This window comes from Dromaius novaehollandiae, chromosome W (genome assembly GCF_036370855.1).
Source record: "Dromaius novaehollandiae isolate bDroNov1 chromosome W, bDroNov1.hap1, whole genome shotgun sequence".
NCBI lineage: Eukaryota > Metazoa > Chordata > Aves > Casuariiformes > Dromaiidae > Dromaius > Dromaius novaehollandiae.
In genome coordinates, this window is record NC_088130.1 from 48,816,054 (window position 1) to 48,842,183 (window position 26,130).

At 40.0% G+C, this 26,130-nt stretch overlaps 1 protein-coding gene across 2 annotated transcripts in view; it reads right to left on the minus strand.

Moving 5' to 3' along the window:
* Nucleotides 1–7,932: 7,932 nt before the first annotated feature.
* Nucleotides 7,933–26,130, minus strand: part of LOC112995750 (zinc finger SWIM domain-containing protein 6) — a 115,100-nt gene continuing 96,902 nt past the window's right edge. For both annotated transcript variants that reach the window (XM_064500711.1, XM_064500712.1), the window contains exons 10-14: nucleotides 24,165–24,300; nucleotides 18,264–18,421; nucleotides 17,571–17,734; nucleotides 13,005–13,086; nucleotides 7,933–10,538 (exon numbers count right to left, since the gene is read on the minus strand). In XM_064500711.1, the coding sequence (XP_064356781.1) occupies nucleotides 9,676–10,538; nucleotides 13,005–13,086; nucleotides 17,571–17,734; nucleotides 18,264–18,421; nucleotides 24,165–24,300 (1,403 nt within the window). In that variant the 3' untranslated portion in view covers nucleotides 7,933–9,675. The remainder of the gene's footprint in view (nucleotides 10,539–13,004; nucleotides 13,087–17,570; nucleotides 17,735–18,263; nucleotides 18,422–24,164; nucleotides 24,301–26,130) is intronic.

The window sequence follows — 26,130 nt, forward strand, 5'->3', positions numbered from 1 at the left end:
AGAGGTCTGCCATGGGAACTGCTACTGGCCTAGTACATAGCACAAGAATTCGTGGAAAAAATAAAAGCCAGATGTGTTTAGTCTTTTGGAAATCATAGCTTTCGGAGAGTGGTGTCTTGTATTTGCATTCTGCAGTGCTGAGAGGGTTCTGCAGTTGTGCTGCTGATAGCACAGTAAATACTGCACGCTAGAAGTCAGCATTGTTTGTAAAATCCAGACGTCAAGGACCCACCGAACAAGCCAAGGAATATTTTATAACTGTTTTCCAAAACTCTGTCATTGCTGAGTTTAATCACAAATTCACAAATTCCTCACGGTTCTTACATACAGAAAATCACCGGAATTCCTGGAAAGTTAAAACATCTGCAGAAAGCCAAGAGCTGCACAAAACTGTGTTCACTCCAAACAAAGGAGCAGAGGCAGCAGCTGCTCAGGCTCACCTATGGGATGCGATGCGGGGAACCAGCACAGAGAGGCTATGCAGAAGACCTCTGAAATCTCTCAGTCACCTGCCCCATGCAGGGCTTACCCTGTTGCCATAATCTTCACCATCATTTGTCCAGTAGAGGAGCATTTAGTATTGGGGAAAGAGGAAACAAGCAGTTTCCCCAGGACTACCTACGCCCATGGTTTATCAGCCATGTGTAGTTGTGGCCAGAAACATAAATACATTACCTGGTTGTTTTACACCCCTTGCTGTCCTTTGGCCTGGCCATACCACATCCTCACAGGGTGCACGTGCTGCTTGGAAAGACCCAAGCTAGGGACATCAGCTGGTGAGCCAGGCCGCCCTGCACTTAGCTCCAGTAATGTTTCACCCGTCTGCAACATCTGCAGAAAAGCTTGGGCCCATGCTTAATAGCCGTGTTCGGGCTTGGAGTCCCACTGAACATGCTCGCCTGTAAGCAACACCAATGGCATGTGCTTGACTAGCAGTACAGACTGTGAATTACTGGCAAATGCAGGCCTAGGGCTCAGCAGTTCCTAATGCCCAGGCTTCTGCTCTGTGCTCTCAAGTCAGCTGCACTTCTCAAGCATCAGTCCAAATGCAAGAAATGTCTTTCATTTTATTTCCCATCACTAGAAAACAGAGACCCAGGATTGCTGCTGGTACCAGATAACCTAGATGTATTGTAAGTAATGCAGAGTGAGCAATGCGATAGCACAGGGAGAGTGCCAATGTGGCAAGCACACCAGAAATATAAGTTGTTATTCTCCAATTCAGCAGGACAAACAGGTGCATAAACCAGCATTTTCACACTGGGCTGAGTAGAGTCACTGCCACTTGAGTGCATCCCATTAGATCATCCCCCCCCCCCCACACACACACACATACCCAAACTAAACAGACCATCTGGGTACTGAACAACAGGCAACTAAGAGAGTAAATCATGGTCTGATCTGTTTGGACTTTCCTAGGAATAGACATCTTGTGCCTTGGCAGTGATGCACTCCAAACTCTTATCAATAACTACTGTTTTCCTGACTTGATTCCTTTGTGATGAAAGAGCAAAAGCTGAAAAATATTTGTCTTTTACCAAAAAAAAAAAGAAAAAGCTTTTTAGCCATTGGCTTTTCAGCCTTCATTTCCTGTCTGAGGAAGTCAGCATGCTCACAAAATGAATGACATCAGACTCAGAATAGCATCATATCACTTCCTCATGAGCCACAGCCACTTCTTCCACGATGTATATGGTCCTTAATTATCTCTGAGAGACAAGAACTGACTAGTGTAAGGCCCAAGGTTTCCATCAGGGATAAAAGACCAAACAAGACAAAACTGGCCACACTGTGTGTGTTTGCCATATATGTAGCCCAGCATGAAGAACATGGAATGACACTGCATAGTAAGCTTTCCAAGAGGTGAAATACAGAGAGGAAAGGAGAATTGCTAAGGTATGCAAAAGTCCTAGATCATTCTTGATGGATCATACAGTGACAGCTGGGAAAATGCAAGCTATTAAAAAGATGAACTGTGCTAGCTCAACACTTACTGTTTTTCATAAAGGAACAACCTTCCCCTCAAAAGTATAAGAATTTCAGAGACGCTTGAAAGGCAAGAATATGGCCTCCCTCTACAATCGCCTCGCCTTCAGCCACTGCTCAAGTTTCTTCCTCAGGATTTAGGTACCATCTCACATTAAATTTCCCAACATGCCTAGTAGACTTTTCAGTTGCCCATTATGTAATTTAGACATGGGATATGAAAAACCTCCCAAACAAGCAGGTAGCAAGCAAATAAGCAAGACTGCTTACTTTTACTGACTTTTTCTCAGATCATATAATGCCCTACTTTTACTCTCTTTAGGGATACTGATACTACTTGTAGGGATTGATCACAAAGTCTCATGATGCTTAATGTTTTAATTGGGACCCTGGATTCTTGAAAAGGATCAGGGAAGTTCAGCTTTCAAAACCAAAAGCCTCCAGCCCTCGCAGTATAGTATGAGGGGTGGAGACAGCCCCCACAAGGATGTAAAAATTCCAGACCAATAGAAGTCAGCCACGTCTAGAGGAAAAAGGCATTCAAACACAGGAAACCTTCCAAAAATACCTCCTTTCCTTCCACCCCCAAAACCCAGCCATTGTTGACAGCAGCTGCCTTTCACAGCTCCTCCTTTAAGGTGAGGCGGGCAGAGGATGATTGTGAAGAAATTCTTCCTCAAGTACGTTTGTTCCTTTCAGCAAAAAGTTAACAGGACATTCATGCCTTCCACTTTGGTGGTTATTTGGGATATTTTTAGTTACCATACTAATCTGTTAAACATGTTTCAAATGTCAATTATATGCACAAAAGAAATCACGTTTTCATCACAAACCATGATTTCCACTCATTTAGGTGAACAACTGCTGTTTAGCATTACACAAATAGGATCTTGCTGGGAAAACCTTTCATCCAATTTTCCCTGTTGCAGCTTTAGCCTGCTGAATTGGTTTGGTTGTGCTGTTAAAGGTCCCTTAACGTGTAGGCAAGCTGGCCTAAGCAAGGCCATCATTTGTCCCAGACCTCTCATTTTCAGAAAGGAGAGAAGGCCCTGGTTGTTCCACATGTAGTGCATCTAAGAGATGAGTTGCAGTCTGTCTGACTTGTTTCCTTGTGCATAGGAACAGCCAAGCAATAACAAAAGCATTACAGACAGTCATTCTGCTGTTTAACTAGATTCAGGTCATCTGGAATTGGAGGCCACAAACCCCAAATGATTTTTCCTGCCCACTGACTGGGCAGAATTTGGCAGTACTTCTCTCACCACTGCTGCTCTTAAAACTAACAGACCTCCCGAAAGTGTGTGCCAAGTTAAGCCTTGATGTAATTCCAGCAACTTCACCAGAGGGATATTTAGCTCTGTCCTTAATCACCCTCACCCATTTTTTAACTTTTCAGAATCCTTCTCTGAACGGTGATTTGCCTTTGATTCCTAGGACACCAAATCAAGACTTTTTGTGGTCGGACAAGAAATTCTGATGTCAGAGTGGTGGGTTAGAAAGGCAGACAGTGCCCATTTTATATGCTATTTGTGTCTGCTGCCTTAGGTCCCAGTTCGTTGGGTCTCTAAAATAAGAGTGACCGAACAGTTCACCTTTCTCATTCACTGCTCCATGGGTATTTCCAGCGCAGACCAAGCATTGGCCATGGACTGCCATTATCAAGCAATAGCTCCATCTCTCTTTTTACATTGTCAGATCCCAAGTGGGAAATACCATGAACTTCATCTGTCAGATAAGCATTTTTCCTGAGAGAAAGCTCTTAAAATTACACAAAGCAACAAAGGCTAAAGAGGAAAACAAGGAAAGTTAGAGAAAAGAAATGAAATTGGTACAAAACTCAGTAGGAAACTACTCACTAGATGGCTCCTGGGCTGATGAGACAGCTCAAAACTCAGAGGTTGTGACCTAGGCAGCTAAATAAAGGCAGGAGCACTTCTTCCTCTACTTTTTGATTTCAAGCATACACTGGAGCCCACCTGTAATATGGAACACCTGGAACAGGGATTCTACTATTTGTGGGTAACTTTTGCTTTTCACTCTTTAAAATACCAGGTTTAACAGCAAACAACAAAAGAAAGAAAACAAGATCACTAGCACAAAAACATTAAATTGTTGGATTAGATAATTAAGGAAGAAAAGAATTTGAGACAGCTCTTTATATTGTGCAGGTAAGAAAGGGTAATATTAAAAAAGAGGCGTTTCATGATTGTGGTACCTTCTAGTCATAACCATGCTCTAGAACTAGAAGCTATTGAAATCTGTCAAGGTTGGTTTTAGAAATAACCTTGCAGCCAATACATGTTAAGAGACATCTTTGATCCTATGACCTTGCAGACATCTGCAAATATAGCATCTGACATAATTTTCTTTTTAAGACGAGCATTATAGGCTCTGAAGAAAAGAACCTTACTTTTACTCCCTTTAGGGAGACCTGTAGGGATTGATCACAAAAACTTTCCAAATGAGGGTTGGGTGCTACTTGATGTTGATAGCCCAGGGTGTCAGCAGAGGCAACACTCTTGTCTTACCCATGCATGGTGTGGAGCATACACTTCAACAAGGTGAGGCAAATCCCAGCAGCCTTTTCTCAGTAAAGCTGCCCCAGAAAACTAGTCATTACTCCAGTTAAGCATCTTACAAAGCTCTTCTGCTAACATTCAGTGCAACTCCTAACGTGCTGAAATACCCCCTAAATCTCCACTAGCTGTTGCTTTGTCACGAGGCAAAGGTTAGACATAAGGCTGTGGTTTGTGCTCCATCCTTCCCCACTCACCGTTGCAAAAAGCATACTTTCAAGGGATGGGCAGTTAAAAGGACAGGCTAATGTTTGCCTGTGAACACAATATATTTCATCCCTAGCCAGAAGTGCAGAAGAAGAGAATCCTTGAGGGTATTATATTTCCCAGTACTGTAAAGGTACCAGCTATATAGCTATTTTTCAAGTTACATCCTGCATTAAAAGTAGGTGAATTATCAGGGATTTTGTTTTTAAATCAGAATTGGAAGGCTGGCTGATTGTTCAGTGAAAATCTACGATATTTTAATCCAATTGAAGGTGTCTCAGTGAAATAAATTTACTTCTAGTGCAAATCCACTCTATGCAACTACAAACCTAAATTGGTACAACTCATATGGCAAAGTTTCCCTGAATGTAAACTGCACCCCCAGTTTTGATGCACTTATGTTACTTATACCCACTTCTATGAAAACTTAATTGCTACTAGACAAACTTTAAAGAAAATTGTAGCTCAAACTGATTTGACAGAACACTAAAACATTACTGAAAAGTGACTTTCACAGAGACTTTTGAAAGCTTGCAACATCAGACTTGCATTAGTAGTGGAATCAAGATAGTCTATGGATACAAAGAAAATGATGGAATATGGGTCTACAGAAAATTTACTAATGGAAAGTACTCGGAGTATCTTCTACACCTAAAAATACTAGGAAGCCATTCTTCCTTTTTGATATTCAAAAAAAAAAAAAAAAAAAAAAAGTCCTTCAGAATTTCGTCTGTACTGCAAAAGCTGCTGATCAGTCATCCAAAGCACTGATTGCGCATATTGGCAGCTTCATCGTCCTGAACGAGTTCCATCTGTTCTGCTGGAGACCCACAGCGATCTGCAGTTCCAGCCTTCCACTTGCTATTCTGGCCTCAGACTATTACCTGCAATTTCTCTCAAACGATCTAGTAAATTCTCTGTCACATACATGCAATCTATGTTTAGATCCATTGCCATAGCATTAAAAGCAAAAGACTCTCAGAATAAGACATCAAGTACTCAGAGGAAAACTGTCTTGGATTTCAATTGCAACCTAGTATCCAAAGTCTGAGGCTCTCTATATGCCCTTCTTTTTCTTCATGATAAAAAGTTGTGCAAAAGCTTAAAAATCTGTTATTCCTTTTATCCATTAATCTGCAATATTAATCACCCAACCCTGGAAATATGAGCCTCTTTCTAAAGAAAAAAACTGGATATGGAAATTAAGTAAGTGTTGAACCGCTAAAAGGCTAAATGAAGGTAATGTAATTTGGGCAGGAAAAATCTGCTGACTTTTGTTTCTGGCAGAATCAGTAGACTATAGAGGAAATCTGAAAACAAATCTATGGGCTAAAGTCAGTTTCTTGGGCCACAAGACAGTCTCATAACACAGAAGAAATGCCACATCCTTTAGGATTTCACTCAACTCACCAAAAAAATGAAGATCAATGGTGGTCTATGATATGGGAAAGGCATGCTCAGTTCCCTTCTCTACCAAATAGCCTGTGAGACCCTGGATTAAAAACAAAACAAAAAAAGTTCTCATTTAAAGGAGTGTTGAAAAGCACTGTAACATTTTGAGACAGTGGTATCAGTGGTAGTCAGATATCTCAAATACCTTGCACTGAAAAGATGATAAGGGGATTTGAAGCCATTATATTTTTAACAGAAAGTTTCCATATGCTTAACCAGGCTCCAAAATTCATTCCAAAGTGTAGTTTTAGAAATTACATTAGAAATATTCAATCATGGTCAAATGAGAGTTTTCAGCAAAAAGACCCTCAGATTTTTTTACTGGAATCTTTTTCCTGGACTCTTCCTACCTCCACAAAACAAGTGCAGTACACATCTGGACATGTTTGCTAGAGAGACTGACCAAACATATATCGGTCTATAAGGACTTTTAAAATGGTGTGAACTGCACTGTGCAGCGCCACTGAGGACACACTAAAGACTTAAATCAGTCACAGAAACAAGTCAAACTTTCATCAGTTCTGGAGAAAGAACAGGCCCTCACACTCATTAAAAGCAAGTAGCAACCATCAGGACTACATTTGATTCAAAGCCTTCTTTTTAAAACAGGCTTCAGTGCAATCTACACTATCATCAATAGTGCATTACATATAAGAGGGGAAAAAAAAGAGGCAACCCCTGTTAGAGAATAGGGTCTCCCTCTTGTTCTTTATTGTCTGTAATAGGACACTCATCTAGGACAAAGTAACCAGGGAAAAACAGCGAGGATTGAATGCTTGGAAGAGAGAGAAGTTGCAGAGGATGCAAAATGTTGGTACTACCAAGTCACGACAACTCAGCCGTTAGCAGGGCTTAGTAAAGGTTCACATTTTATATCAGAAGTTGTACAAAGATTCAGACCTCTTCCTCCTCAATCTTCTGGTGACACAAAGATCACTGTCAGAAATCACGGGTACACTGGCACCTCTGATAGTTGCTTGCTGCATGCTAATTCTCCTTTCAGCTGAAGATACTAAAAACAAAAGTGAAGGTGTTGAGATCACATGGTCAAATAAGGCATCACATAACATTCCTTAGATGACAAAGTTCCTAGAGAAACAGAGAGCTCCTCTTCGATTTTCAGCCATGCTGTATCCCAGTATTCACTGACGGCTGGAAAAATTGTCACAAATCCTACAGAACAAGGGCTTCAAAAAAGCAGAAATGTTGGATGTCAGCAGGTCAGCAAGAACTCCATGCCAGGTGGACTGGGCTACACAGTTCAGAATACACAAAATATTGGCTTTAGAAAAGCCAAAGAACAGCAAGAACTGTCCTTATATATATTTGCAGTACATCTCAACTCCTGTGTCCATCTAACTAATCCCTTCAGTGAGAGCAATGCCTCCACATGCTCTACCATCCACCAGGGCAGTATGTCAAGGCTTACTGCTCATTGTACAGACCAAGCATCTTCAGTCACAGGCAGCACTTGGTCCTTCATCTGAAGTGCTGGGTCTTCTTCCATCTTTTGCATAGGAGCTGGCACAATTTTGAACACTGCCAGTCCTCAGCAGATTTTTGAGAAAAAAAAAAAACCATTTCTTTCCTGGTCTGGGTGGTCACATTACTCACTATCATAACGCACAAATCGGAAAGCTGGGTATTTAAGATCTACGAAATATCCATACACAATTCCACTCCAGTAATAGACACCATAAAGGAGGCAGAATCAACTTTCAAAAAACTAATTTTAATCAAAACAAAAAAATTGTTGATCATTAACAAGTTTATAAAACAGTGATTTAGTTACATAAATAAATTGATATCAGTGTATCAAATCTTAATTACTTTCAACTTCATGAGCATGTTTACATGGGTGATGAAGTACAACCTTTTTATCTATTATAATAAATAAAATGGAGAGCATGAAATAGTTTTTCTAAACAAAAATACCTACAAACATACCTCTAGCATGTTCTCTAATGAAGGGAACAAGAGACACTGGACAACTTTTGCACCAAAACATAAAAACTGCTTTAAAAAGCACAAGGATACAGAACCATCAGCTAAAGTAAAGACACTATACTGTAACCAAAGTTGGTATTTAATAATATAATGAACAGTTTGGTAGTTAGATCTCCAGTTTGGTTATTTTAAAGCATTAAGACAAGGCAAGATAGAAGGCTGCTTTTGTTTGAGTAATTCTAGAGAAAATAAAATATATTAAAAAAACAAACTGAAAAGTAGAACAGTCATACCTACACAACTTTCTGTCCTGCACAAAGTCAAAATACCTATGCAGAATATATATATATAATATATATATATGTTATTTGTGCACAAAGGTTAGCTTATTATTAGCTCACTGCAAAGGCGTAATGTATCATGTCAATCATTTTGGAAAACAATTTGCGTTTTGTGTCAAAAAGGATATTTCTTTAAGTTTTCTAGGCTAGGAGGCACAAACCCCAATTCTGGCATACTGTATTCTTAATGCTAAGGCTTGCTGCTCTGGCTGTGTATTTTTTGTTGTCCCTCTTTACTATAGTGCCTGTTACAAGCATGTGTGTATGTGTGTATACATATATATGTATACACAGGTTGTATAAATATATATATATAAAATTTCCCCCAATAGGTATCAGTCCAACCATGCAATCCAAAAGGTGGCTCTGCATAGATGCCCAGCATATAGTTCACCACCTGAGCCAACCCTGAAGCAAGGCGCACTTTAGTCCTTCTGATAGGTTTTCTTTTTTGTTTAAAACCAAGCTACTGCAGCTTCAAGTATTTTGCATTACATAGATTTTTTTATAAATTAGTTAATGTTATATTTTTCAATATTCAGACATATACTATAATATATATACAGTACAATAAATGCTCTCATTCTTTTTTAATTTTTTTTGATAAATCCCTGAGAATGTATGTTGACAGTCGCTAAGTTTCCACATGCACAAGCATTGTGTGCCATGCTTCTGGATGAACAGCACTGCAAAGCCACGTGGTCAGCCTTTTAACTATTAGTATTTCATTTGTTGGTTTGTTTAAATATGCTGAAATGTAAGGATGAGTTACAAAGGAGTAAAGCTGAATCCATTCGAGGTACTTATCACAGGATGGAGGTGTTTTGTTTGGTTTTTAAAGCCATTGCAATATATGTTTGTTTTTGAGGCTGTGAACGTATACAGAAAGAACAGGAGAGCAATGTGGGCTTTTGCCACTTGACAACATATACTCAGTGTAAACCAAACCTTTTTTAACCTCTCTCTCATACAAAACAGAAAAAAGGAAAAAAAATTAAACACACAAACTTTCACAACATGACAGTTTAGTTTGCAAACTCAATATAACTATACACATATAATACCGGTGTGGCTCTGTTTCTTTAAGTTAAAAAGGATACAAAGGCAGGCTCAAGTAAAAACAAACCACCCCTTCCCTCCCCCCACCCCCCATTCACACATTTTCGTCAACCGAACCGCTCACGAACCAACATCATCAGTTTCTTTTTGCCTTTGTAGATTTGTTTTAGGTTGTCAATAAACTGTGTAAACTGGATGTGTCCATCATGAGCCATTAAGAAGGTCTCTCGGGCCTTGCTGAGGAACTCTATAAACTCACTATAGTGTCGAGGGCTGATGTGAGTGAGACGTGAATGAGTTGTGTTAATGTAGGCTCCGATCGTGGCATCCAAGAGTTGCCTCAAAGGGGCTTTGTCCAGTGACATGAGCTTACCAGAGTTCCTCCTTCCGTGAAGTCCCACCATGCCAGGAGTGGTCAAAGTACATCTACGCAAAATGTCTGACAGTACTGTTGCACATTTGACACTTTTGACCACCAGAGGTATTATAGCTGCTAGCTCATTTTTCCCAAGGGAGTGGCTGAGCGCACATGCCCACAGAACGTCATTAATGGCAGGGTGTGTGTCCTGATTGTAACTCAGGTTGAGATGCGTCATGGCCAAAGTGGCCAGCTTGTAAGCCCGCATGGGGTAACCACGGTGCTCCATGTATCGTGCTATAGTAAAAAGCTGCGAGTAGCTCATGCCAGTTGTAGCAGCATCTAGAACGATTTGGTAAGCGGTCTCAAAAGCTATGTGATCCTTTTCACATAAGGTCAGTGCAGAAAGGGCACAGTTTTGAGGATCCTTCATGGCACACTGTAGAGCAAGCGTCCTAGCACTGCCAGCCAGCTTCTCCTGCTGATGGCAGTCCAAATGCAGACGGACAATGGTGCTGTTGGACATCACTGTTGTAGCAACAATACTAGTGGCTTCTGTTGGAGTGAAAAGTGTAAACCAGCTTTGCATGATGCTATCCAGTGCATAAACACCTGGGAGAGAGAGAAAGGATTAGCCCCAATTGATAAAACCTACCAGGCAAAGATGTTCAGTAAGAGACCAGGCTTTCAGCACAGCCTAAGAGGTTAGCAGTACATCCAAGGGGAAGCTACCTCAGCAAGAAAGGTTAAACCAGGTAACATGTCTGGAAAGGGATATGAAAATAAAGGCTACTGTGCAATCTCCACAGCAATCGCTGAGATGCAGAGAACAGTAACAAAAAAAGGTCTGCAAGAATCTGCTTTAATCTCCTGGTTTGATAACTGAGCTGTTTTACTTGTTATTTAAGACAATTTGGATAATGAGTTCTGACCCATTTGGGTGGAGTTACAGAGCTCAAAAATTCGACACTTCATCACATTACTCAAAAGCAGCCCTTACATTTAACATTTTAAAAAGGTAATTTTAATTTCTTTTCTCAATGCGCATCTCAAAGTACAGTGCATGCATAAAAGAGCATTAAAGCCCTCTAAATGACTCACTTAATAAAACACCATGCCATTTAATAATAAGCACACCTTAAAAAAAAAGACAAAAAAATCCTAACACCTCCCCCCAAACACAGACTGCCCGAACAGGCTTTTCAGATAGGTCTTGTACCAAATTGATATGCATCTGAACACCAAGCTCCTTATTATGGAAATATACTAAGCAATATACACTACTGGCTTTTATGTGAAATGTGGAATTTTCCTTGGCATCACCTTATTGCTGGGGTGTATGTGTGCGTGTGCGTGGCAGGGGGAGGAAGGGGGAAAGAGTGACTGATGGGTTCCATAAATTGAAGCTTATAGGCAACTAGAGTGCCTTATTATTGCTAGAGGTAGTTTACACACATCTGCGAGCCCACCTAAACCACACCCAAAGGTCCTCATTTTCTCTGTAGGACTCTGATGCTTCCTGTGCACCCCTTCCCTCATGCACAAAAATTCAGCATAGCCAAAGAATACCAGATCTTCATTTAAATAAACAGATTCCTTGCTTTACCAACTTGATTAAGTCTCAAGAGTACTTTGCATGACATTATAGGTTCTTTATGGGATACTTCTATTAGAATATGTAAACTAATTTAAAGCAGAATTAAAACCTGCATTTTATTTGCCAATATGCAACTGCAAAAAATAATATCCAGGCACTAATATCTATAAGATAGCCTCAGTAATAATTATCTTAGAAAAGATATAAAAGCAATAAAACAAGAGCATTGCATGAAAATTTGCAGACAAACCACTTTCTGGCTGAGGGCGTACAAAGGCAAGCTGTATTTTCCCAAGCTACTGACAACATTAATTTCCCAGTTAAGCACAAAGCAAAGGATAAACTAATCCAGAGGATAAGCAGCAGCAATTTTCTGAAGTTCTGAAACTCAAGAAGCATCACTGAGACAAAATCCAAGTGAAAAGTATGAAAGAGAAAAGAATAAATGGAAAGAGGCGCATGCTTTCCAGAAATATCTCTAGTGACAAAACTGCTCCCTCCTCATAGTACTTATATTGTCCCCACTACTACAGCTGCTGAATTTTTAGTTACAAAGTTTTTAATGCCCTTCACTTTCAGACACCCCATCCTCATCTTGCAAGTTGGGAACTGGAGTACAGAAGCCAAAGGACTCCTCATCAAGACATGCAGGATATCTGTTCATTTCTACGCTTTGCCAGAGGATGCCCTGCTACATGCACTATTCTCCCACTGCTGTCCTCTAAGTATGAGGCTGGATTTTGCTCCCACCTTATTCTTCTTCCCTGGAGGGGGTTAATGATGGGTATATTAGTATTTGGTTTGCATTTCAGTGGCTGAGGAGGGGCCTACACAATGTCATAGCCACATTGCAAATATGAATTATATTCTAAGCCTGGATTTACCCAGTGGCTTGAAAATAAATGGCAGCATACCATCCACCTCCACGAGATCCTGTCTCCTGCACCAGTGTTGGAAACTCAGACATTCTCAGCACTTCGTTCAACTGCGTTCTGGTTCCTCCTACCCTACATGGCACAGAGCTGACCAGACTGCTGTTGCAGGGTTTTCAGAGCAAGCAAAGTTGTAGCACAGTGCAAGAGTCACTAAACACACACCTCTTCTCTGCTGCAACCTCAAACCTAGACCCAACAGGGATTGGAGAGGGGAAGTTTGGGATATCCCCATGTCACATAGTCAGTCATGTGAAAGCACAACAGCACTCTCCCCATCCCACTGAGGTCATGCTCACCCCTACCTTGTGGTGGAAAAATAAATATATAAATAACACTGTGTTACTCAACTAAGTCTCATTTGACCTGTGGCTATTTTATCATATGCTCAAGAAAATCTCTTGTCATTGCCATAATTAATGTCTTCTAATGAAAGGAATTTCACAGGCCAACAGAAAGTGGGTGACACTTGCAGAGCCTGCAAGATCAAATTCTCTAAGATTAGCTGATGAAGAGACAGCAATCCTTGAGCAGTATCCCAGAACATACCTACTTCTGTTGCACATGTTACCAACCACCTCACCATTTCCCGCCGCCGCCAATTCAGCGTTGACAGCGTCATCCGCATCACCTATTAAAACAGGACAAAGTACAAATTAATCCAATAGCAAAACCAAGGCAATATACAAATAATAAGAGTTTCAAGCTATTCAGATACAGTGAAACTCAAAATGGCAGTCTCTTGCTCTCTCCATTCTTACAGATCTTTTTAGTTGACATGTCAAGATTTGAAAAATACTGCTCAATTATCTTCGAAGAGCACATAGAGAGTAATTCCAATTGCAAGTCTTCCAAGCCTAGAGGAGAGACTGTTTTGTCCAGAAAAAAACCAAAGCAAAACACAAAACAAAACCAAAAAACCCAAACCAACCCAATAAGCAATTATTCAAATTAAATTATATTGTGACTCCTCCCTCTCGGAATGGTAGTCTTTAAAGTGGCAATGTGCCCACTCATGTCGAACAAACTAACTCATTCACTTTTTCCCCACATCTGTACTTCTTTTCATTGACTTCAACAATACAGACAGCAGCTACTGTGTACTGTGATTTGACTGGCTGCTTATTCTGCCAAGATATATGTACACACTTCTAGATATACTCAGATATTACTAAAAAGCCCACAGCAATAGCTTCTCTCATCTGAACAAAGACTCTACGCAAAGAAGCCCTATCGTAAGACCATCAGAATCCTAGAACAAGATCTTTTTTAAGCTTTGATTTTAACGCTCATTTTATATCACTTACAGTTACTGCATATGTTATTTCTCAAAATGTGGGCAAACAACAAGCACATGCTTTTTCAGTATCTGAAATTGCATGGAAGGCTTGGTTCAGCTAATTGGATAGACCCTACAGGTACCTCAGTGAAGAAAGCAAGTGGTTTTCCCCTCACAATATCAGTGATCATACTACGCATTACTATTTGTCATTACTACAGGTCAGTCACAGAGCTCTCAGAGATGCTCTCTCCATATTAAACTCAAAATGCATTCAGGAAACATCTTGGAGTTACCAGCACTCATAAGAGGGTTCTTACCCCATATTCCCTCCCAATCCTAAGGTGACTTCAGAATGACCTGTAGCCCTCTTTGTCATACTAGTTATTCCTGCTACCTCATTTAGTCCTAAACTGTAGATAGGGTAATTAAGTAGACTGAACAACTGCTGAGGAGTATCAGTGCACAGAGGATCTTTGAGAAGTCTGATTATAAGCAAACGCCAGGGACTGCACACTGGCCTCCAAATATTCCTACCTTGAGGAGCCTGGTAAGTGGTCGTACTCCACTCAAAATAACAGGACAAGAAATTTATTGCTCTTATTGGCTTCAGAGATTATGGTATCATTCCTACTAAACAGTAATCTAAGTGCCAGATCAGGAATAGCATTTCAAAAGAAAGCAAACCGATCTCTAAGGAGCAACCCTACTTGTTTTAAATTATCAAAATATGTTTAAGGTAGAACATGGAATCAGTTTTTTCTTGAAGCCTTTCTGGAAGGAAAACAGGCATCCTCCAGTTAAAATGCTTTGGAGCATAACTGTCCTATTCTCTCCATCCTTTGATGGAGACCTGAGAAGGAGTCTAGGTGACTTCCTGTGTTGAGTCACATGCAAATTGAAGGCTAATGCTCTCACAGTATCCAAGATGAATTTTTTAGCTTCATCTGAGTGGGAATGTATCCAAGAGAAAGTACAGAAAGGTTATGGACTGATAAAGATTGAATTCTGCTACTGGCGGGGGAAGGAAGCAGGAAAAAAAAAATTTTGTGAATAATGACTTCTCTGGAAGTTTTCTCTGATGACTTTCCTCTCTGTGGTGGCTGTAAAACAATGATCGGTCACAAGAGCCTTCAACAAACATAGTAGGTATAATAGCTCCAGTGCAGGCTGTACTAACTTAAGAGCAAAAAACACCACCATACCTGGTTTCAAAAAATTTCATGATTTGAACCGTTCCAGAATAAAGTCCTTTGCACAGTATTATGTATTTTTTCATTTCATTAAACTGTGAAAAGCTGAGAATACTAAGAGAGAGGCCTTTACTGATGATAAAAAATCTCCAATGATTTCATAAAAAGCATTTATTGACATCTGGACCAAGGAGGAACTGAAGTGAATTCATAGCATAACCATGCAGGCAAAGAACTGACCTATCCAAGATCCATGCTGTCAAGTGAAGAAAGCTTCTGAATAGGTCAGTTGGTCAAAAAATGCAGAGAGAGACACATCCCTGTGAATTATGCAGCTTACCTGAAAGTCAAGTTCTCCCCCAACAGAGAATAACTTTGACTTTGTTGTGCTGGATTTTTTTTAAGAATTTCTTGTCTAGAGGAACAGGACTCACAATGCAAGAAATGCAGCAATGGACAACTAACCAATGTAAAACCTCTGAATCATGCACATCGGAATGAGTTTTTTTGGGTGTTTTTGCAGGCTTTTAGCAGGAAAAGGACACTATTTGCCAAACACACATTGAGTGATCACCTGCACTAAAGTGCTCAGCAGTTCTGCCAGCAGTACATCTTTGTATGCATACAGTAACACTTACTTGTATTTACGTAGCACAAAACAGGAGGAGGAAAAGAAGTCCTGCCTGTACCTGAAGATCTTACAACTTCTATGACTGTAAGGTACCAAGGGACAGAATACACTTGAGATGCTCTATGCCTACTTGCCACACTGATGACCTCTTTCCACAGCTAGTTTAAATGCCTTCCCTTGGCTCATTCACTTAAAACATGCTAATAGTCCTCAGCCACTGGGAATAAGGAGAAAGGACCCAAGAGTCTCTACATTACTCCCAAGTCTAAAACAACATAAGAGATTTTTCTGTTGCAGAAATCCCAGTAATTGAGCTGTGAAACTGTTGGCATTATCTCCTCAGTCCAAATCGGCAAGCTTCTCAGTGTTGTTGTTCAGAGGCAGAACAGAATACCTGCGAGGTCACTGGTACTCACTTTACCATGTGAGGTGTAAAACAGTTTTCTAGGGCACAAAAATGTCACAGGCAGTCAGATACTAGATAGTGAATACAGACAATCTAATTGGCTTTAAGTTTGCGGGGGGAAGCATCCATGGGCCACTAAAGACAGTGCCTTTGTGGAAAGAATGTAACTCTAGAAATGTACACAATGGTAAGTTACTACCAGCAAACTGTTATGCATCTTTCCTCCAGAAAGTAAACTATCTCTAAGATTCCCCCCGAGATAAACCTTTGTAAGCTTGGGGCAGAACAGTGGACAATTTCTACCAGTTCATTCCAAAAACTTGGATTTATGAGACAGTAGAAGTTTATGGTATTTCTATGGTATTAGACTTCACCGAGGACATTCTGATGAGCCCATGAGCCACACACGGGTGTGTATTAATACAGCAATGTTCAAAGTGCGCTGTTAGCACTGAATGGCACTTGGTGAATACTTGAGATGACACACAGGTGATAGACAAGGATCTTTCTCTCTCAAGAAAGCAAACATTTAAGGCGGAAATATACTGAGATGCAAAAAAAGAAGCAGATTTCTACAGCAACCTTGGGAATAAGAAAGGCTAGCAAAGCATAGACAATCTCAGCTTTCTGATTAAAGATTTTAGCTTCTAAAAGTCTAGAATAGGCAAATAGTACCTTTCTCTTTGGCATGAGAAGTAACTGGGATAAAATCCTTTCCCCAGAAGTCTTTGGAGCTTTGTTTACTGAAGCAAAGTAATAAATGGTTTTCTGATCTTTGCATGTTTTTTTGAAGAACCCCCTGAAGAGGGATGAAGAGATTTATTTTTGTTGAAATGAACTGTGTAAACTCCAAGATTCATCAGTGTAAGGCAATATTACTCCAGGTATCTAAAACTTAGCCATCTCCTCTTAGCTTGTAAAGTCTCTCCTAAGAGGCTTAAAACTCATCTGAGGTTCTTGTACACTTCAAGCAGTCTGATGCGGATGACCATCCCACAGCCTGTGGAGTGTATGATTTGATTTTCCTCTGATGAAGGAAGGGAGGGGGCTACTGCTAGCACAGTCTCCCTTAGAAATAGGACATTATGGTTGACCTTGACTTTCTTTAGTAATTCAGCAAGCACCTTCCAAATCTTCTCTGGAGAAAGGGGAGGGGAGGGAAGGCAAGGCAAGGCAAGGAAGTTAAGGGGAAGACAGGAAAGAAGGAAGGAAGGAAGGAAGGAATGCTAGGAAAGCCCCCAGGACCTGAAAAAGATCTGGTGCATTTCTGCTTATTCACTTTTCTGGCATGCAGAATAATTTTGCTCCCTAGCCACCCCTAAATACACTCCTGAGGCCATTTGCATTGGTCCTGTCACCCCTGAACAGACAAATGCCCTGCAGCCAGCCACTCCCAGTTCTGGCTCATCCCGTGGCACAAAGGGGTCAAGGCAGCCCTGGCTCTGTGTTTACCAACCAGCTGCACTTTATGTCAGCAAACAGAACCCAAAAGCTCCAGACAGAGCCCAGGCAAGTATGGTCCTCAGTGATTTCAAGAGAGTTGTACCCACCAATAGAGGGTCAAATTCCTGTCTTCTTCTATAGCAATAATGAACAAGGGAAATACCTGAAGGCCCAGCTCCAGAGAAACTTTCAGAAGAGTGATGTCAGGCAAGCTGTCCATGAGTGTTGCTATTTTAAATGCATCCTGGGCAAGTTTGAATATGTGTGATGAGGAGTGGATATTTTTCTGGATGGATTCTAACACTGTTTCCAGCCTCCGAACATCACCTGCAAGGTGTAAACAGAATCACCAAAACAGAACAACCTCCCAAAACATCCAGAGTTGCATTAAAATTGAGCCTGTCAGTACTACAGCAATAGTATGGTGTTTCAGTTTTACACATTTTGTTTGTATAAACCCTCTGTAATTAAATCACATAGGAACAAAAGACACAAGACAGAGCAAACTCCTCTAGTGCCTGGTGGTGTTAGCGTAGTACATGCCAAAAAGTCATCTTGATTTCTGAATTCTAGAAGTGATTTGTCCACTCCTGGGTCTCACAGTCTACACTGTGTCAGAAGAACAAAAACCTGTCTCATCAGCCTCAGATCAAGCCCATCTGGCTTTCATCCAGCTAAATTATCTACTTTGCTAGAAAATTAAGTGACAGGCTTAAGTCAGTTCAGTTTGTTGTTGCCATTTCACACTACTGTCAGACTACAATTTGGATTCCTTAACACAGGTTTTAAAATCTGTTTACTCTATGTAATATTAAAAACATACATTTAGTTGAGTACGTAACTGACAGCACTGTACCTTTGGCTGCTGTTAGCATGGTCGATGCCAGCTCGCACTGCTGGGATTCAATGTGACTTAGGGTGAACCAGCGGGGATACCGGTTTGGAACAACTGATGCAATGTGGTGTGGGCGGGACATGTCTCCTGACGGAGCTGTAGATTCCAATACTAGCAAACTGAAAAAAGGAAGAAACCCTCTTCAATCATTATTACAATTGGTTACCCATGAGCAAAACTAAAGCCTCAAAAACACTTTTTTTTTTAAAGAAATATGCTTTTTTTTGTCTACAAAGAAGGATATTGCAGAACTACTACTTTTTTGGGGACTCTTAAAAGTCCATTTGCCAAACTTGACTGCAGAAGTGGGCATCTGTAGGAAATCACAGGACAATTAAGCCAGTCATTAGCCAAGGCAGCAGAGACTTTCTCATCATCCATAGAGCTAGAGCTTTTTTGTTGTTGTTATTTCAGCTTTGAATCACAACCCTTCAAGAAAAGTGGAGAAGTTCTCCATCATACTAAGAACATGTAAATATTTTCCAATATTACTTCATGTGCAAGTGCAACTTTCTTTACTTGAAAATTCTGTAGCAAAGGGAGGGGGCAGGATTATTCAACAAGTCATTTGGATTTTGACCTTGCAATAAATTCAGCCACAAGAAAAGTACATTTTACTTTGCAACTATGAACCACTTTTTAAAGTCCTTAAATTCCAGCCTTCCAAATTTTATAATGTAATATAATCTAACGTTAAGGTCCCAGACAACAGTGACAGAAAAATTTTCCTTTAAAGTTACTTTCCAGATTCCACTGTCTAATCGTGAAACATGAATTTCTTTGATTATGCTCCAATCTAAAACAGTCTTACCCACAGAGGAGAATTCACACGCAGAAAACTCAAAATCACCGTGTTTGTTTTTGACTCCTACAACTACAACAGAATTGATGGTCCACAGCAGACACTCAACTGATGGCCCCACTCCCACCCAAAAGCATATATTAGATAAGATGAATGCCAAGACAAAAAGTAAGGGTGGCTGAAGGAAAATAACTATTTTTATTCAAAACAATAAAGCAGAGGTTCAGGATATGAAAGGTCAGCAAGACAGCAGATGATAATAATAGACAATGTCCCGAAGCAAAACCTTTCTAATGGCTGGTTTGTTGATTAGCATTAACATCTTAGTTTCCTGGGCAGTCACAATGCTCTGACAAGTTACAGTAAAAAAAGGCAAGACTGTTATCTGTTAGTATGCTCCTACACTGAACATTTTCTAATGATTCACTCCTGTAATTTGCCAACTGTTGCTTGTCTAAGACTGTCTGTCCTCTTTCTTGCTTATCAGATAAAAACTGAAGCCTGAAAGTGTGTGTGCTTGCATGAGCGCTGAGCCTCAGTGCAGTGTCCTGCATAACCAATTGAAATTCTCCAGACTACCACACAATGACTAGCAGGTACTGGAACACGCATCCCTATTTCTTCAGACACCAAGGAAATGCTGTAAAAGGCCAGATGCAGAACAGCAACAGTAATATGATCCTTTCTCAGGATGTGTCTACAACACAGTTCATGTGGACACACCCAGGCTAGGTCTAAAGTAACTAGCTCAAACACTAGTGCAAGCGAACAACAGGTATGTTTGACTTCTCAGAAGTTTTCTGAAGACTATTCTGACCCTCTAAGCTGAGGCAGCTATAACATCACCAGTAGCAAAGTTAGTTTACTTCTGCAGGAGCTGTAGCCTAGGTAAAGGTGTATCTGCAGAACAGATATATTGTAAGCTATTCTCAGTCTTCTATGCATATTCAATATAATTCCCTCACACCTGTCACATCGAATGCTCTCTTGGGGCATGCCCGCACCCTATCCCAAAAGTCCATGTGAGCAAACTCAGTACAGTCCTATTGCTTTATGGATGTACTGGCTTAGAACTTCTAAAATCTGATTGTGATCCAGGCTTCTATTTCCACCAGTTTTCATATCCAAGTGACTTCTTACCAGGAAGTCATCTAGGAGGACAAGGGAAGCTGGATCTGTTTGTCAATAACATAGAAAATACTGAAAAATATTAAAAATCCATTTGCATTGTGACACTTTGTGATAGAATATTTCTTATGGAATAAACTAATTTAAACATAATTTACAATTTTTTTCACTTAAATAAATATTTAAGTTCTTTAAGTAACTGGAGCGCATGAGATTTTTTCACAGCAAGAAGGGAGACCTTAAGACAGTTTTAAGATAGCTGCAGAAGAAAGTCCATCAGTTTTCTGTAGGTTCCTGAGGCATACAAGAATACCTTTAAGTAAATTCTCAGAGAAATGTCATTTTGAACATATGCTCAGGTATCTAGCAGGCATCTATAAATACAACACACCATGTAAATAACCATCAGCAGGTTGTGCTAACATTTTCTGACACATATAAGTGCATGTTAATAGGAAAAAAAGATCAAGTCAACTAACTTTACTTTTGATTTGTATTAGGAGTAAAATCAGTTCCCTAGTACCACTGAGAAATCTCTTTTGACTTACATAAGTAAAAATAAAATACATATAAATTCTTCAGTTGATATTTTCCAAGCACAGAGAGAAGGAAAAAAAGATGTATTATTAAATGGTTTCAATAAACAGAAAAAAATCCCAACTACAAAATGCAAAAGGGATTATTAGGTTATGAGTAACAGTAAATACACAAAGAGCATGAAAGGAAGAGGCTGTTTTGGGGAAATCTTTTGTCAGTTTGAATTCCATTGCCAGCTTCTATGTTCCTTTCTGTGAAAAGAAACGCTGTTGTGAATTGGTGGCTTTCATGTAATTTTGGCAAGATTAGGGAGCATCAGAATAAGCACAGGCTGCAGCAGATTTAGCATTCTTCACTTTTTTTCCTTTCAAACATCAATTATTTAGCCAGGATTTAGCAAAGCTACCTCGTGATTAAACACTGCCATTAAAATCTGGCTCCCAAAGCCCAGATGAAATTCAGGTTTAACATGGGATCAGACAAACTAAGCCAAATATTCAAGTTCAGATTCCAAGTGAGCAGTCAACTAGGTCACAACAGATCCACATTCTCCAAGCCTCCACTCCATATGTTTCAGTGCTGCAAGCAGAGAACTCTAGGCAGAAGGGACCATCAAGCATTGCACACGCTGTCCTTTCATACCTGAGGTGTATGAAAGGCAGTAGGGTCTCAGCTTCCACTCATTTCATACTGAATGTTTCACACTCAAAAAGCAGCTCCAAAAATGAAGCAGCAGATTTGAATACAGAGAGACAAAATACTCAAGAGCTGACCTCTCTCATATGTAGACCAATTTCTATGTTAAGAGCAATGAGCTATGACATGGTCTTGGAAAGTTAACTTTTTTGAAAAATGTTGAAGGAAGGAAGGAACATGCTCTGCTCCTAAAAGCAAGAATAACTGTGCACAAAGGTGTGCAGCACCTTTACAAATTTCCAGACAAGATTTTCATCCATGCCATGGCTATTTCCTCCCTGCCATGGAGGAAGAGATGCTCCAATTTCATTCTTATGAACAGTCCCACCTCAGTCTTCATGTTTGCTTTCTTCTTTCCCACTCAAAACAACATTAAGTTAGCTTCTCATTTGGTTTATATCAGAAGCCTTTTTTTTTCATTTGAACCACTGAGCTATCACTTTGGTGTCAATGGAAAGTGTAACCTTCTTAAAGAGAATCTTTGAGAAGCGCTGAGCAATGCCGACAGACATGGAATAGCAAGTGTCCACATCTGCCATCATCACAATTCAAGGTAGTAAATCCACATATCTGAAGAGTGCCAAATACCAAACTGTAGAAAGACTGATTACTGTCTAGGGCTGAGCTTTCATCTGCCTTACAAAGCAATGCCAAAAAGGGCTAAGAAGAACAGCCCCAATTATGCTGATGTCTCCTGTGATTTTACCAGATAGAACAGAACAGACGGCTCTTTCTGATACTGATCTGTTTGAGAAATGACTTCTCAGGCTGAGATGGCATCTTCATGCCAAAAGATGGCTGGAGCTCCCCAAGACTAACTGGAGATTACATCATTTTGAATCTTTCAGCATCTTGCTTGTTTTTCCAGTGGAGAAAGGAAACTTCCAGAAAAAGAAGTTTTCCGTTATGGTTTGTTTCTGGGGAAAGCCCAAATCCTTCTTCAAGAGGAATGGCATGCTGCCGTCACTTTCACTGAAGTGTTCAGCGTACTGTGTGAAACTGCTGATGGATATCTATTCCAGCCCTTCAGCGTGGTTTTAGCAGCTTAGTTTAAGGAGGAAAACTCCATACAAACATAATCTCTGAGAAGCACTTCGAAGTAGTGACTAGAAATAAATGTAAGGACACAAGTCTATTCTACAAAATGGACCTGCCGATTTTTTTTAAATATACATTTATTATTACCTTGCTGATCTGATATGACCAGGGTTTATAGGTACGTTTACTTGCGATGACAGAAAAGGAGTGCACTGAAATGGCCCAGTCAACTTTCTGATCTTACATTTGGGTGTTCTCACAGTTCACCAATAATGCACTTTCTTCTTCCTAATCTAATTCCTAAATTGCTGATCATAAGCAGCAAGTATACAAGTACATTCTCCACATTTCTAGACTCCTTCCCTAACATCTATTACTGGATACTCTTCAAGACAAATACTAGGCTAAACAGACCTTTGGCCTCATCTGGTAACAGCTATGTTTTGTTCTTACACACACCCTCCTGTTTAGTCCTTTTGAATGTAAAACTATTTCTCCCTCTGTTTTGCTTTCTGAAGAAACTGGTTCCAGAGTATGCACCTACAAATCACCACGATAAAACTTGTCTGATTAATATGCATGTAATTTAAATATCACTTATATGGATAGTATGTCCTTCAGCCACTGTGCAATCATTCTTGATAATGATGACCTGGAAAACACAACACTCATGTTTTCATTCTGGGACTCGATACGCTCCCAGTACTCAGTTGTGGTTCTTCTTTGTCAACCATCATTTACTCCAAGTTCTTGACAGCAACCAAATCTCAGGCAATCCAGAGGGGACTAGCTTCTTCCCTGCACTGTGTGTGGACCGCACAGATTTACCACTGATCATTTAGGCTGCTGAAACTTCCTTCAGAAGGACTTTCTTAGCCACCATTAACAATTCAGCCTTCCCTGAGATAAAGCCAGCACTCATTCATCTCTCCCTGAGAAGCAACATTCTCCCAATTACTGAAGACAAATGGGATGCAAGTCAGACATTTTGTTGTCATATGATACACTCCATTTAAATTCCAATGTTGTCCTAGAACTGTGCAAGACTGCTTAGTGATGAAGCACACAAAAAATGTACTGGCTCAGACCACACCATATGGTTTCAAATCTACCATCTAGATTTAATTTATAAAGGAGGCTGGTGGAACAAATAGTCCTGCAGAACAGGCTATGCAGCAGAAGATCCTGACACCTGACATCATCATCTATAAAGAAGATTCATGCTGCTGGTGAGATGCCTCTTTCCTCATCTGCCCACTGTTACCAACACACACACACACACACACACACACACACACACACACACACACGTGCACGCGGACACACAGGTGAGAGAACACATGTGCTAAAGCTGTCATTATTTAACACAAAGCTGCATTCCCCAAGAGTGGAATCCTAGAAGGAAGGATTTAAAACAGAATTCTGTTTTACAGTCGGAAATAAACACTTAATTGTACATTTATAAATGATTATACTGTACTTACTACAGGCTTCAAATGCTTTTACAGATGAGAGAACCAAAGTAACTTTTCCTTAAAGGGAACAATGCTTCTTTTAGAACAAAAGACCCATTTTGATTGCCATACTTTTTCCTCTTTTTCTCAACAGTTTTTTTTTTTTTTTTTTTTTTTGCTCTTCCTACACGAGCTGGGAATACGTACCGCATGGCTCTCAGTGCAGTTTTGTATGCCAATTCAGCATCATGAGGTAGGAGAGAGGTGAAGAGATACTTGGCAAATGTGTGCATTGGAACGCTCTCTCGATGGATGACTTCGCCTAAACCACTATATGGTCCAGCTGTGTGAAAGAGAAAGAGAATGACAATCTTTACAGAGTGTTAAAACTCCCAAACTTGTGGAATTTTAAAAACAGTGACTACACCTTGGAGTTGTAATTGATACTCAGAGACAGAGACTGCTGTACAAGAGTTAAAACTATACTGGTATTTTGGGGGAAATGCTTACATATGTTACATGCCATATATTCTTTGAGACAAGGAGACAGACTGCAAACTGCATAGTAATAAGCACACCGCCAGTGCAAATACGAATGACTGAATAGTTGTAGCGCTCTGTGGGGCTTATTCAACAAGTTTATGACATGCAAAAGTGGAAGGTGATAATCCCTGCTCAGTTATATTGCATGCATGAATCCCTACGCACTGTCCAGTAGTGCATGGATACTTGATCACAAATCTGCCAGAGTGTTTACAGTGGAAAAGTACATATATGTGACCAATCACTACTGCAGCACCCAATTCCTATTAATTTCATCTGACATTAGGCATTTAAATAACTTTGTGGTCTGAGCTTTGTCCCCAGAGAGGACTTGGTCAGATGTTGCACTGAAGCCAGTTTTGTTAGTCTCACAGTCACGTGGTCTGGGAATTTATATTTGCTCCTGAGAAACTATACTACTATATGTTGGGGCTACAGATTTTGCTCACACTCAGTGCAGTCAGTGCACTATTTCAACTTCATAACAGCAGTGTCAGGACTGGCAAGAGACGTGATGATTTTTTAAAAAAAAAAGTAAAAGCAACTATTGCCTTGTTGAATTCTAAACTTTCATGGTGCCTGTGAATCCCATTTTTACATTTTTCCTGAAACCTTGAGGCTGTTGTTTCTGTTAATAGGAGAATTGTGTCGTGCAGTTTTTTACTTCAGCAGTTAGAGGTTTAGGCATTAAATGTTGCAAGATAAGAATCTTAAACTAAGTATTACAGGATAATTATTGCACAGATAGCAGTCAGGAGTTACACAATTTACTACGGGAGAACTTCCTCCTCTACTAGAGATTTCAGCCCACCACACTTGGTTAGATGAATGACTGTGTGAGCACATTTCTTCTTCACTGCAGTCAAATGTGCCATTTAAACAGCCTCCAATGGCAATTCAAACTAATGTGGACAACCCTACACTGAAGCAGATGAGGAGTACGCACACAATTTATTCACCCATTCTGCTGCAGAGGATGGTGAACTTCATGAGAGGCAGTAACAACTTAGACCAGCACAGCAGTTTCAGCAATATTTTTGTGACTGGTGCCTTAGCACAACACACAAAGATAAAAACCACTAGGCATGAAAAAATCTCAATTCTACAGGTGGATGTTTCTGAAGACTGGGGCAGATTACAAAAGAAATGTCACTGAAGATTAAAAGGTGACATAGTGTGTCTCATGTAATCATTGGAAATGAAGTTCAAAGCCATTCAAAACCATCTGGCATTGCTTCAATGAAGGAAGCTGTGTCATGTATGTTTGCCAATTGGTGGTCCAGTCAGAGGGATAAGTTAGGACGTGAGGAATGCATGACAAAGCATCTATATGAAAATACGTTCTATCATTAACATAGCAGTCAAGCAAAAAATTAAAACAGAACAGTTCTTGCAACACAGTCTATCTTCTGCTTTCCCACGCATTCAAATGGTAGCTACACACAGTACACATTAATTTACATTAACAGTCTAGAAATCAGCTTAATATTGGATTAAGCTTTCTTTATTATATCTACAGGACTTTAACTATAAAAACACAATTGATATAATTAGGATATTAAATCACTGCACAGTTTTTCCTCCATGCGAGCTGACATTTTCTGCCTAACCTGGAGTAAACTGAAGCTAC